The 14,315-nt window shown below is 42.7% G+C and overlaps 1 protein-coding gene across 1 annotated transcript in view; it reads left to right on the forward strand.

The window, feature by feature from the left end:
- The window catches only part of PARP4 (poly(ADP-ribose) polymerase family member 4), a 116,805-nt gene extending 109,140 nt beyond the window's left edge, over nt 1-7,665 (forward strand). The window contains exons 35-37 of the mRNA XM_074957908.1: nt 2,508-2,610; nt 4,791-4,920; nt 6,581-7,665. Of these exons, the coding sequence (XP_074814009.1) occupies nt 2,508-2,610; nt 4,791-4,920; nt 6,581-6,755 (408 nt within the window). The 3' untranslated portion in view covers nt 6,756-7,665. The remainder of the gene's footprint in view (nt 1-2,507; nt 2,611-4,790; nt 4,921-6,580) is intronic.
- Nucleotides 7,666-14,315: the final 6,650 nt, after the last annotated feature.

The following is a 14,315-nucleotide window of genomic DNA, read 5'->3' on the forward strand; positions in this document are numbered from 1 at the left end:
TCAAATTAAGCACACATTCCTTTGTTTGAGGTAGACCTGTTTGCCAACTTCTGCTTGGGTAGGGCTGTGGTTTGAAACATGTGTTAATAACATCATACAGCGAAATTTTATAACTTAACATACAATGTTGCCACACATATTTTATCAGGATAGTATTTACTAGCAAATTATGAATTTTCAAATGATACCTTACAAGACATGCTTTGTACAAAAAAAAATTACAATTGTGTGGACACGGATACATTCTGTCACACTGTCTCTTCCTAATAACTGGGGTCCCCTCCACTGGACAGGTATCCTCAGTGCAAGAGGATACCATGACATCATCTGAAAGGAGGGTCCCAACTATGGGATTATTTCCCTCTACTCCAGTTTGACGTTTTCCTTCCCCAAGTCTTTCAACCTCCTCAGCAGCACAGAGGCTGTCATACTGGGAGAGGGACTGTTTTACTGTGTCCTGGAAAATCTCCTTTACGTACATCTCTGTCTCTCTTAGCTCATCTAGTTCATTCACTCTGGTCTCAAAAGCCTGTACTTGGTATCTGAGGGCCGTGAGCTGCTTGCACTGAATGCACATGCATGCCACCTGCCCCTAAGGCAGGTAATCATACATGCTACATTCAGTGCAATAAACTGGATAGCCCCCACTTTGATGCTGGACGTCTGGCTGCATTATTTTTACACTTGTAGGGTTTTTTGGGTGCAGGGAGAGGGGAGCAGTGTTTATTGGCCTAAGTTTAGAGAATGTTTAGTGGGTATATCTGGCTTCATGTTCCCTCTTTAAACTCACTCTCATTTGCTTCTCCTGTTGCCTGTCTCCTCTGGTCATTGTAACAGCCTTCAGCTGTGTTGTCTATAGCAGTTGTTCTTCACTTTGGGGTCAAATCTAGTGAGTTGCAACATTATATAATTCCTGCAGGATTGCCAAACTTGAGCATTCATTAAAGAAAAAACGTTTCTAGTACAGTGTAATTTACTATTGTAATTAAGTTTAATGGGACAGATTTTCTAACACCTTGCCTCCATTTTAATGTTACTTTGTGTTTACCTGATTATGCCTTTAAATCAGATATTTAGTCATCTAAATTACCTTAATTGTGTCCGCAAGTAACTGTGGGCACAAAATTGCACTTGCAGTTTTTTGTTCTTGTAAAGCTGCAAGAACAAAAATGCAGTTCCAGTTCAGGCTAGGCTAAACATTTAGCCTATTGAATATTTAACATTAGAGAATCAATATTTTTAAAATTATGCAAAATCAGATTTGATTTCAAGATCATTATACTTATCAACTGGGACACATTTTGATTTGAATGTGAAAGTTCAAAGCTTTGTGTTCCACCTGTTTTGAGAGTAGCAAACTGTCTAGTGTGTGTCTTTTTCCTACTTATCAGCATTTCCAATCTCGTGTCAAATAAAATGGAATGGGATTTAATAAACTTCACATTGTATTTTACAATACAAATAGCACATTTACTAATTTCATGGAGGCTGTTGTTTTCTCAGTGGAGCGGATCCTTTTCTGCTGAATTCAGTTGGAGAAGTACTCTACTTTGAGCATTATTTTTAGGGTAATTTTCAAATTATTTATTTTAAAACGTCTCGCAAGTTAATATTTTATTGTTTGGTTTGTATCTAAGTGAGTATCTGAAAACAAAGAACTTGCTGCTGGTGCCGCCACTGCTGCCCCACTTCCCTCTGAACAGGGCCGGCTCCCGGTACCAGCGTTCCAAGCAGGTGACTGGGGCAGCAGTCAGAAAGGGGCGGCAGAGTTTCCGCCGCGGCGGCTACTGGGCAGCAGCTTCTCCGTTCCGCCGGCCACGGCAGCAATTCGGCAGCAGCTTCTCTCTCTTGCTGTCCGCGGCGGCAATTCAGTGGCAGCAGGTTTTTTCACTGCTTGGGTCGGCAAAAATGGTAGAGCTGGCCCTGCCTCTGAAACTCAATGTTCCCACCTCTTGTGCTTTCTGATCCCCTGTCTCAACCTCCCTATCCCACAGAGCTTCACTTCCCACTCAGCATACCCCACTCATTATTCTAACCCACACATATCATTGCAAATAACACACGTTACTGTACGTGGGATAAATAATGGAAAGAAGCTAATGGTTTGCATTCATCTTATTGGCTTGTTTTTAGTACTCCATTGATGTAGGACTGGTCAGATAATTTATTCCAGAGGTTCTCCAACTGTGGTACATATGTCACTGTTAGTATGCCGGCTGCGGCCAGGTAGTATGTGGATTGGTTAAGGTATAGCCTCACAATAAGAATCCATTTTAGCTACACTAGTTAATGTCGATACATCATGCTTTTGAATTTTAGATCTTAAAGTTTGAGGATCACTGACTAATTCACTAAAGTTCATTATATTTTTTGCATAAGTCATTTGAACATTTTATTGTAATTACTTTCCTAGCTGTACTTTGATATTTCTAATGTGATTTTTGCAATGTCTTGAATGTTTTTAGGAAGACTTTTGTCTGTTTTTTTTTGTTTGGTTTATTTCACAGGATGGTTTTTGGAATCTCAGCCCAGAACTTGGGGTTATCTTGGATCTTGATGTGGATTATTTAACCAATATTTTCCTTGCAAAAAAAGGCATTTGGTCCCTAGGTAAATCAGTTGTTTTCTCATTCATTAAAAGTAGCTGGACAGTAGTACAGTTAATGTTTTGGTTTTTTTTTTAATGTACGTGTGTGCAGTAGAGCTTATATTAATGTATATTTTCCATATTACTAACAATGGCTTAAGATTGGCTCACCCTGAATTTTAAATAGACACTATCAATTTGAAGTGTTCTGAAGTAATTAATTTTTAAAAATTCAAGATTCTGCTAGAGCGTCCTTTCAGAGGTGTGTTCTGGCTGCTGTGTGCCTGTCCTATGGAGGCAGCACGTTATGGGCATCTGTGGAGGTTCTTTGTGTCCCGGTTATTATACATGCTAGATTAAGCAACTCTGAAATGTTTAATTGTATTAGCAAAAAAATCAGACTCAAATGTTCCCACTTTCATCCTCAGACGGGTGGGGTCCCTTCTACATAATGGGGAGGAAGGCAAAATGGGGCCCAGCTGAGGCCATCCCTCCCCCAGCACCCTGCTGGACCCAAAACTATGCAGGGGAGTCCCCCCTATATTCTGGGGGCAGTAGGACCCAGGTAGTGCTGCTCCTTCTCCCTCTTCCCTCCATGTGGGCTTGGAATTAAGCAGCAAAGAGGAGCCAGCCACTGTCTCCAGCCACTAGTGACAGAGGCATACAAAGCAGGGATCTTGGAGAACTTTCTGTAGACTAGACTTTCTCTGCCCTGTGCTGAATGGCTGTTTGCTTCAAAACTCCCCTCCTCTCCTTCAGTTTCCTCACCTTAGCTTTACTCCAAACTTGTTGCCCCTTTTACCCTCTTCTCCCCACACCCTCTTCCCTTCACTTTCCATTTAGCTGACCTGCTACCTCTCCCCTTCATAAAAATGGAACTATCATGACATTTGGATGCCTATAGCCAATCGTCTGCTCAGCAGATTGGTTGAGGGTAGAAGTGAACAGGGACCAGCTGGATGCTTTCCACGCAAAATGTCAACGTCATATACTGGGCATAAAGTGGAATGACTTCATCTGTAACGCAGATGTTTATGGTTGTTCAGGTCTACAGACTACTGGGGCCATTGCCTGTAGGCGGTGCCTGATGATTTTCAGACATGTCACTAGGATGCCACAAGACGTTCCAGTGAACGCTGTTCTCCGGGTGGCTTGTAACATCCGAGATAAAATTGCACCAACCGAGGGGTCGAGGCGGCCAGAGGCAGACCCCCTATTACATGGGTTCATCAAGTCTGTTCCAATGTTGGATTCTCAGGCTGTCAAGCCTTTGCGGTTGGGCAGGAATGGACCAAATGGCGAACAATTGCTATGGCCAACTGTCTGGCTAAGTGTTGAAGAAGCATGACATTTGCTTCCATCATATTGTTCACTCTGCTTGTGTGTATACCTTTCCCTCCACATCATGTGTTTGTGTTGTTTGTTTAGATTGTAAGCTCTTTGGGGCAGGGATTGTCTTTTTGTTCTGTCTGTAGAGTGTCTAGCACAATGGGATCCTGTCCATGATGGGGCTCCTGGGTGCTAACATAGTGCAAATAATAAATAATAGTACATTCTGTGTCATCTTCCAGCTCACACATACATTCCAAACTACACTGATGTACTGCTTCTTCCCACCCTTTTCCATTATGTTGTTTACATCTTTCATGTACACATTTCCTTATTTCTTTTCAGCTATTGCTCTGTGCTGTTGGCAGGCAGAAAATTAACATGAACAAAGTTTGTCTTCTCTGAATCACTAGGGGACAGGCTTAAAGTGTGCATGGGGAGTGCAAACTGGGCAAAAATAAAAATTGGGTTGAGGTATGCACTTTAATCACTGTCTTACCAAAGCTGCTGCTCCAGTGCTTCATCAGAGATCAGAAATCCTACAAGTTTCCCCTTGCTGCTTGCACAAAGACCTAAGTGGAACATGATGGAAGCAACCCCAAACCACAAAAACCCAGCAGGCAGCACACTGCCAGCCCTTGGGTTCTGACTCCAACGCAGGAGTGAACTATATGTCTCCGAAACTGCTTTTAAAAAAGCATGGATTACTGTGTATATTGGGTGATGAAACAAAATTAAACAGCATTAGGATAACCAGATTTTCTGAGCATGACTATTACTTTGCCAGCAAGTACTACAAAATATCAAATATTAACTTTCTATGTTGACAAGTAACAATTATACTAAGAATCACACCTTTCCCCCTCCTTTTTAGGTCCTAAAGGAAGAGAAGTATTGCAGTTGATTGCTACACTTTTGGTGCTGCAGTTCATACGTTATAAACAGCAATTGGAAGGGATAACCTTCAAATCTCTAATGAAACTGGATGATTCGCCCACTTCAAGGTGTGCTTTAGATTCATGCATACATTAAATATTTAATGTATGAATGTAAACTGCTGAACATTTTAACATGTATAAAATGAATAGTTATTGGGTATTGGTAACTAATATACTACAGCATATGGATGTAGATGAAGAATGAAAAGTATAATTGACAGTGTCGATGCATTGCTTCTTACAACAAAATCTTTGTTTTGAAAATACGGTCTATAAAATTAAGAAATACATAAACAATGTCCTGCATCAGCAAAAAACCTTTATTTATATAGTAAATGGGAACAGAATTAATTTTAGGGCTCGATGAGGCTCTTAGATATATGGCACAGATCATCTACCCCTGATATCAACATCCTCCACACCACAGTCCCCACCCTGTCCATTAACCCTCCAAGTGGCCTGGGAAATGCAGATGCTCCCCACACAAGAACCCTCTGCAATGTAATACAGCTGCATGCTATATTACGTTTTGCATGGACGATCTCTGCATCATGGAACTCCCCTTTACTGTGGGGTATAATGAACACCAGACAGCTGGGGAGCCTGTCAGCATCACTCCACCAAAGGGAAGAGGGAGAGCAGCAGAGATCTAGGAAAGCATGAAGGAACAGGAACACCATACAGATGGCTCTGGCCTCCAGCAGATTCCCCATGGTATGTGAATTCTGCGAGTTGAACCGCTGCATGTAGTGTGGGGGATTATACCCCACCTTCCTTCTCCTTCCACCCACCCCCAAAAAATTATAGGAACTTGCAGCAAGGAAAACCTTGCAAAATCTTCCTCTGCAGTCTCTCTGCCTCTGGTGTTTCTGTGGGAGATGTTATCTGGCTCTATATACCTAGGGTTTCTGTGACAAGTTACAAATAACACGATAGATGTGTCATGTTGCTTAATGCCCTACTGGAAGGCACACACCTACTACATGCTGAGTATGGTATAAAACCCTAAATAGACTAGAGAGATGCTTAAATTGGTTTTGTCCTGTAACCTCAATCAGGAATGCAGTACATAATAAAATGTAATGTTGGGTTAAAACACAGTAGGGAGAGAAGGAAAATGGGAGGAACTCTGCATAGATGTGAACACACTGAGAACCCAAAAGTTGAGAATCAAATCTGATATTACTGTCTTGATGAGATGTTTTTTATGGACTAATTTCACGCCACCGAGATCACTGGAGTAGCTAGTGCACATTAGCTACTCTGCATTCTTACACTTTGGAAGTGTATTAAGCTAGAGTGCATAAAGGCACTCAGTGCGAATTAAGAGTGTCCACACAGGGAGTTTGTGTGAAGTAGACAGTGCACTTTCAAATCACTCCCTAGCTTATTCCACACTAAGTTCCCCATGTAGACAAGCCCAGACATTTGTGAATTTGACCCTACATCTCTTCCTCCATGACAGCTGCTCAGGCTAGACTCTGTTTTTTCTTGAAATCTCTGCCTCAAATTATCATATATATATAAAGCGATCTTTTGTTAATGATTGGGTTGAAGTATTGTTGATATTTTCTCCACCAAGTGACTTTGTTGGCAAGGACAAGATTTTTTTCTTGTATGCTGTGGTGCATTTGATTGTACTTAGTTTGTAGACAGCTGCAGTAGCTGCTCGGTCAAGTCACTGTTCTCATATTTTAGTATCATCACACTTTATTTCTATATACAGTGCTATTCACTGGGCTTTTGCTTCAGTAAAGAAAGCAGTGGAATGGGTAAGAAGAGTTGACAGACAATTTCCAGCCATCTGCCATCGACTTGAACTTGGGAAGGATTGGGACTCTGCCACTAAGAAGTTGTTGGGTATCGAGTTAATCAGCACCAACTTTCCTCCAAGTATTTAATCACAGAAAACTTCTATAAGAGTTAACTACCTTACTTTACTCATTTTGCAATTATAAGACAAATTACAGGAGTTCACTGCATTAATAGATAATTTGATTTTATATCTGTATAAGGATTGGGTAGTTTTAATATCCAGGAAATTAACCAAGGACATGGAAATTTGGGGTCTTTTCTTATATTGTCATCAATAAGGACAGGGTAATTTTAAATTTAAATATAGTGTTTTACTAAGAGTAAACATATACTGCAATTCACTGTTTAAAACTCAATGTCTAGCTTCCATGTTAGATGATTTTTAATTGAAATTAACCATTTTGCAGTGCTAATGCTTTTATAATATGTTTAATATAAACTTGATTTCTTCTATAAATCTTATCCACTTCTTTGGACCAGTAGCACTATATAAAAAAAACTGTAATATAATAAAGGAATTACATCAGCAAGGAAATACTTCAATCACTGATGTTGACAGGTATAAGAACCTGAATAATAAAAAGCGAATAAACATTCTTTATTACATTTCAAGGTTTTCACTTAGGTAGTTAGATAATTCATTCAGTTGAGTTTCTCATTGAAATGCAACCAGAAGAAACTGCGTATCTGTGATAATCATTAGGGGCATATTACTCTCTCATCTCAGCAATCTGTGAATTATTAGATCCCTAACTGCTTCTGGATGTTCAGGTAGCAACCTTTTCTTTCCAACACAGACATTGCTACTTTTACCTGTGTCTTTGGCACCTTGTGGTTGGACTACTGCAATGTGTTTTAAATGGAACTGCATTTTAAGACAGTGTGGAAAATGCTGCAAATGCAGAAAATGGTTATCTGCTTATTCAGAGAGACAATATAATGCTAAAAATCTCACTTTGGTTTGAAAACTTATTATCTACTGTACAGTTGTTACAATAAACACCTAATGACTAATCTCTGAAAGTCATTTAAAAAAGCATATTTTTCTGGCTTTTTGAGATTGTTTAACAGCATTTTGCGCATAGTCAAATTCCCTTGTTTGTGTGAGTCTTTTACACAAGGAGAGAGAGAGAGAGAGACACTCTTGAAAAATAGAAAATGTGATTGCAAAACCACAAAAATTGGCAGGGAAACTTGGGGCCGATTTAGGCCTCTTCTACATAGACCACAGAGATTTGTCAACATACAGCAACTGCTTTAATTAAACCGCTGTTGCATGTCTACACTATGCTCCTAGTGTTGGCAGAGTGCATTCACACAAGCAGCTCTTGCATCGATACATAGAGCAGTGCACTGTGGGTAGCTATCTCACTGTGCAACTGGCCGCAGGGTGCTTTGGGAAGGGTTTGCAGTGCCTCATGGGGCAAGTACAGCATCATATGATGCACATTTCTCAATCCCATTGTTCCATGGGCATCCTACTAGATTGCCAGCCACTTTTCAACTGAAGTGGGGTGGGAGGAGAGTGTGTGGGTGTGGGAAGAGACAGAGTGTGTGGTGTTGGGGGAATGTGAGAGAGAGTGGGTGGGGGGAGTGTTGTGGGAGAGTGAGGGTGTCGGCATGCTGTCTTTTTAAGTTCAGACAACAGCCAGAACCAGCTAATCCTGAGGCAGGGGGAAGGAGACACACACCCCCCCCACACACATCAGGCCCCGCCTCCCTCCCTGGTTCTGTACAGCATACCAGTCTCTCCCCACCTCTCCCACTCGCAGCAGCAGCCTTCTCTGCCTGCCAATGTGTTCCTAGTGCGAGGGAGAGCAGGATTCCACATTAATGGTTCTGTGATTCCTCTGACTTTTCCCACTTCCCTCAGCCCACAGAGCAATGATCCACCCTTCCCCTGTAGTCCAGGCAGGAGAGCATGTTGCTGTTTTCCTGCTGGGAGCTGCATGCTCAGCATATGAGCTCTCCACGTTGAGGAAATTAATGTCAAAACTTCCTGGAGCTTTGAAAGGGGAAGGGCGCATGCCTGCAGAGAAGCAGAGTTCAAAACAGGGAGCAGAATGGTCCCAGCAGGCATTGTGGAATATTGGGGGAGGCCAGTTACGGCGATATAACGAATGGCGGCGTCTACACTGATGCTTTGTCGCTTTAACTTTGCTGCAAAAAACTCTAAGCCTCTCATTGAGGTGGTTTTATTTTGTCAGCAAAACAGGAGAATTTTGCCACAAAAAGTAGCATTGTATGGACACCTCCACTGTTTTGTCAGCAAAAGCTGCCTTTTGCTGACAAAACTGTGTAGTGTAGATAAGGCTTTAGTTACTGAACCTACCTTTAACTCTTCTTTAAAAATTACATTTCAAGCTAACATTGTCCTATTAAGGATTATTTCTCACAGAAATTCATTGATTCCAAAGCCAGAAGGGACCATTATGATCATCTAGTCTGCCCTTCTGTATAACACAGGCCATAGAATTTCCCCAATAATTAATTCCCAGAGCATATCTTTTAGAAAATCATCCAATCTTGATTTTAAAATTGCCAGTAATGGAGAATTACCATGATCCATGATAATTTGTTCCAATGGTTAATTACCCTCACTGTTATTTCCAGTCTGAATTTGTCTAGCTTCAACTTCCAGCCACTGGATCTTATTATACCATATCTGCTAGACTGAAGAGCCCATTAACAAATATTTGTTCCCCACGTAGGTAATTTTAAACAGTGATCAAGTCACTCCTTAACCTTCTCTTTGTTAAGCTTCAATAAATTGAGCTCCTGGGATCTCTCACTATAAGACATGTTTTCTACTCTTTTAATCAGTCTCCTTGCTCTTCTCTGAACCCTCTCAATTTATCAACATCCTTCTTGAATTGTGCACAGTATTCTAGCAGCAGTTGCACCAGTGCGAAATACAGTGGTAAAATAACTTCTCTCTGCCTATTTGAGATTCTCCTGTTTGGGGATCCAAGGATTGCATTAGCAGAGCCAGTGTCTGGGCCCCCTAATGAGCACAGCTGGCCTGTAGTAGGCTGCCTGATTGGCTATGCCAGTGGGTCTCAACCAGGGGTACATGTATGCCTGGGGGCACGCACAGGCATATATTCCGGGGGAGGGTACATCAACTCATCTAGATATTTGCCTAGTTTTACAACAGTCTACATAAAAAGCACTAGCAAAGTCCGTACAAACTAAAATTTCATACAGACAATGACTTGTTTATACTGCTCTATATAATATGCACTGAAATGCAAGTACAATATTTATATTTCAATTGATTTATTTTATAATTATATGGTAAAAATGAAAAGCAATTTTTCAGTAATAGTGTGCTGCGACACTTCTGTATTTTTATGTCTGATTTTGTAAGCAAGTCATTTTTAAGTGAGGAGAAACTTGGGAGTATGCAAGACAAAGACTCCTGAAAGTAGTCTGGAAAGGTTGCGAGCCGCTTGGCTATGCTACCAAGTTGGAAGAGTCAGCACACCAGCTCTTAAACCCAGCAGCAACATCAGTTGCTCAAAGCATTTGACCATGGCTGTGATAGCTCCTGCACTTGCTTGTTTTCAGTCCTGCTCCTGCCTTGTTCCAGGCCTGCTCCTGCCTTGCCTTACTCCAGGTAACCTGGCTCTGACCCTTGGCCCTGGCATCTGGCCTCTGACTCCAGTTCTGACCCTGTGCTCTGATTCCTTACTCAGGCTCTGACACTGGGCTCCATGGGTGGTGGGTGGAGCCCTCCTCTGGGGAGACTAGCCCCAAGCTCTGCCCCTTCCACCTGTGCCCTTCCCATGGCAGGAGCCCTGAGACCCCCCTACACCTCCCACCCAGAGAGCCTCCCCCAGCCACAGGAGTCCCGGGCTGGCTGAAGGCCTGAGTCCCTCCCTCCACATGCCCGGAGGAGCCCCGGGCCAGCCGCAGCCTGGAGCACACACACACACACACACACACGGCTGGAGGAGCCCCAAGTTGGCCGAAGCCCCACCTGGGGGAGCCCAGGGCTGGCCGAAGCCACGCTGTGCCTCCCCTCCCCGGACCCAACCACGCAGGGAAAAGCGTCTGTTAGAAGACACTTTTGATATGCCCCATGCAGATTCCAGGGCAGCTGCACAGGCGGTATGGGCCTCCTCAGCCACCCTGGAACCTGCCTGGGGCATGATAAAGCAAAAACTTTGCTGCGAAACCCTGCAACTGGGGGACCGGCGGCCATGGCAGCACCAGGGGAGGCAGAATTTCCCCCGGTCTATTATACCCGCCACCCATGCTGGGCTCCTAGCCCTGGCTACCAATTCCTGCTCTAACCATTAGAAATAGGGTGACCAGATAGCAACTGTGAAAGAATGGGATGGGGGGTGGGGGTAATAGGTGCCTATACCTATTACCCCCCAAAAATAGGACTGTCCCTTTAAAAATGGGACATCTGGTCACCCTAATTAGAAAGAACCAGCCATGTCCTGGGTACTGACAGTCTGAGCAGCGCAAATAGAAACTCTAAGAGAACTACAGCTGATACATGAAACATGAATTCTAGAAAGGCCAATTTCTCTCTGATGAACATAGTGGGAGCCCTACAGACCTTGCAGGCCCAGGCTGCCACCCTGCAGGTACAGAATGTGGTCCTACAAGCTCAAGCCATGCCACCTTCAGCTCCAACCCCACTCCCTGCAAGCCCAAGCTTCCTGCCTGGCAAATTTAATAGCAATCATGACAAATTTTGTGGGTTTTTCAATCAGTCATAGCCCAGTGACCAAGCCCGAGTAGTTACCTGACTGATTATCAGCCTACTTACGGGGGGAGGCCCTAGCTTGGGTGTCTCTGCTCCTAGAACAATCAAGCCTGCTTCTAAGACAATTTGAGGACATTTTTAGAGTTATGATGATCTTTGATGATTCAGGTTGTGAACGTATGGCCAAAGCTATGCTTCACCTGTTGCAGCAGGGACCCCAGCCAGTGCTAAATATGCAGCAGAGTTCTGACACTTTGGTAGTAGACACTAGGTGGACTGCGGGCACCCAGAGTTATCATTTCTGACTTGACCTCAACAATGATAGATGAACTGGCACAGGTGGAATCCCCATCCAGCCTTAATGCTATAGTCGACCCATGCATCAAGATCGATGACTGCCTGACCAAATGTCGCTGAGAAAAAAAGATAGTCCTCCTGGCTCCTGCCAGCCCTTCCGGCTCCAGCCTCCCATATCACCAGTCCTTCCTCTGTTGCTCAAATGCATGCAAGTCAATCAGGTCTGGCCCCACCTCTCTGACATGGAGAAGAATCAGTGCTGGGAACCAGGACACTTTGCATCAAGCTGCCCTGTGAAGGTCCAGGCTGCACCCTGATCAGAAAACACCAACCTTCAGCCCTGATAGGGGGAGTCCAGGCTGGGTTGGTGCTATTCCCCTTTCCCCAGCAGGCTACTCGAACACGCTGGTTTTGGTAGAGTGGTGTTACAAGCTGCACGTCTGTGAACTCTGAGCCCACCTCCAGGGATACTGCTTGAGAGTCACCTAGAATGGAATCGACATGAGCAAGTGCTCAAAGAAGAAAAAACGATTACCTACCTTTCGTAACTGTTGTTCTTCGAAATGTGTTGCTCGTGTCCATTCCATTACCCGCCCTCCTGCCCCTCTGTCAGAGTTGCCGGCATGAAGGAACTGAGAGGGTGTAGGGCCGGTGGCGCCTGATATACTGACGCATGAGTGCAGCCCTCAAGGGGGTGCCACAGCCAGCCCTAGGGATATATTGCTAAGGCAAAAGTCTCTGACAACTTTGCATATGGGCGCGCACACACCTAGGATGGAATGGACATGAGCAACACATCTCGAAGAACAACAGTTACAAAAGGTAGGTAACCATTTTATCTGAAGCCCCAGTCCTGCAAAGATGTATACTTGCTTAAATTTAAGCATGTGAGTAATCCTTTCAATGAAACCATGCATGTGCTTAGAGTTATACCTCATCAAAGCCCAGCTCTCACTCCCATTGACTTAATTAGAAGCAAGCCCTATACTATTAATGCTATAATTTATTACTGTTGCCAGATTTTCTGTTACTATTTGATTATGAGTGAGCTATTTATTTATTTTGCTAATTTTCTTGCATATATTAGTAGGTTCAAGCTGAATCCATACTGTGAGTGGAAAGTTAAAAAAAACACTGACTTTGAATCTTCCATAGATTTTGTAGATTGTAGATTTTTAAAATGATTTAAATAGGCATTTTAAAATTAACAAATGTTGATATGTAATCTGCAAGTGGTATCAAATTGATCAACTTCTACCCTGGAATGATAACCTTGAGAGATCAGTTACAACAACATCTCTCTCCCATGCAGTCCAAAATCCAAGGAGAGGAGTTAAAGACTTGTTAAAATGGAGAAGAAAAAGACCATGTGTGTATTCCTGGTTCCATTTTAGTCAATGACAAAACTCCCATGGATTTTAATGAGGCCAGAATTTTACCCCATATTGTCCGAAACTTACAATTCATAACCCGATGAAAGAAGGAAAAAAGGTACATTAACTGTGAAACCTGACTGAAAGTTGCAGCTACTGAAGAGTGAATAATTCACAACCATTAGTCCTAAGGCCTGATCTGAAAGACTGAATGAAAGAACAAACATTTATGCCAAATTCATCTCTGATGTAAAGGAAGTCTATCCAGTTAAGTAGGGATGAATTTGGCTGATTATCCCAGTCTCTCTGCCTGAAAGAAATTTGCAGGTTAAATAGTTTTTAGTTAGAGTCAATACTGTTTTCCATCAACTCATCTCCATTTTTTCATTCTTGGATGGGTTTAAAAGTGGGACATTAAAAATTGGTAGGCTTTGCTGCAATTTAAAACATATTTATGCCACATGCTATCTTCACAAGGAAACAAACTAGGATGCCGGTGCCTTAAGAGCAAGAAAGTCTGCAACATGTACGTGCTTGTATAACAAGAAAAGCTTCTAAGTCTGTGGTTTGTGAAGAAGCTTTCGTAATGTAAACTGATGCACCAGTACAGACTGAAATAATAATATGAATAGAAGGTAAACTTTCCTTCCTTCATCTTCATTAACTATATTAATAGCAACATGTAACCATTTCACTGATCATGATGCAGCCTGCACATGTCCATCTACAGCGCAACTAGACAGACGTGGCACGGCCTGACATTCCATAGGAAACTACGCTGGAATATATTAAAATCCCAGCAGCAGTAAAGTCAGTCAAACAAGCAAGTGGTTTGGGTTTTTTGCCCCTACAGGAAAAGGATATCTCTGCCATTTTCCCCTGGACTCTTCTGTAGAAAACAAAGATATCTGACCAGAGCTGGGATTGTCTTTAAACATCACTTGATTATTTCCAGATGTAAAATACTACTCAATTTAAAAAAATTAACTGAAGTGCTTGTTAAATTCCTCCTTCCCAACCTTACACAGGCAATCTCTGTATTTTCAAACCCCTCTGTGGAAAAAGCAGTGTCTGTTTCTGTTTCCATTGCTGCTGCCCAGTGCTTGTCAAGGAGTAACAGCAAAGAAATTGATGTGATCTTTGTCAGTTTAGCACTGCTAGTTCACTGAAAAGGAGCTATGGCTAGCATCAGCTCAGGCGGGATCATCTGCTGCAGCTGGGAGAGGATTCCTCTCTCTACCACCACCCCCCAA

Source organism: Natator depressus, chromosome 1, assembly GCF_965152275.1.
Source record: "Natator depressus isolate rNatDep1 chromosome 1, rNatDep2.hap1, whole genome shotgun sequence".
Taxonomy (NCBI): domain Eukaryota; kingdom Metazoa; phylum Chordata; order Testudines; family Cheloniidae; genus Natator; species Natator depressus.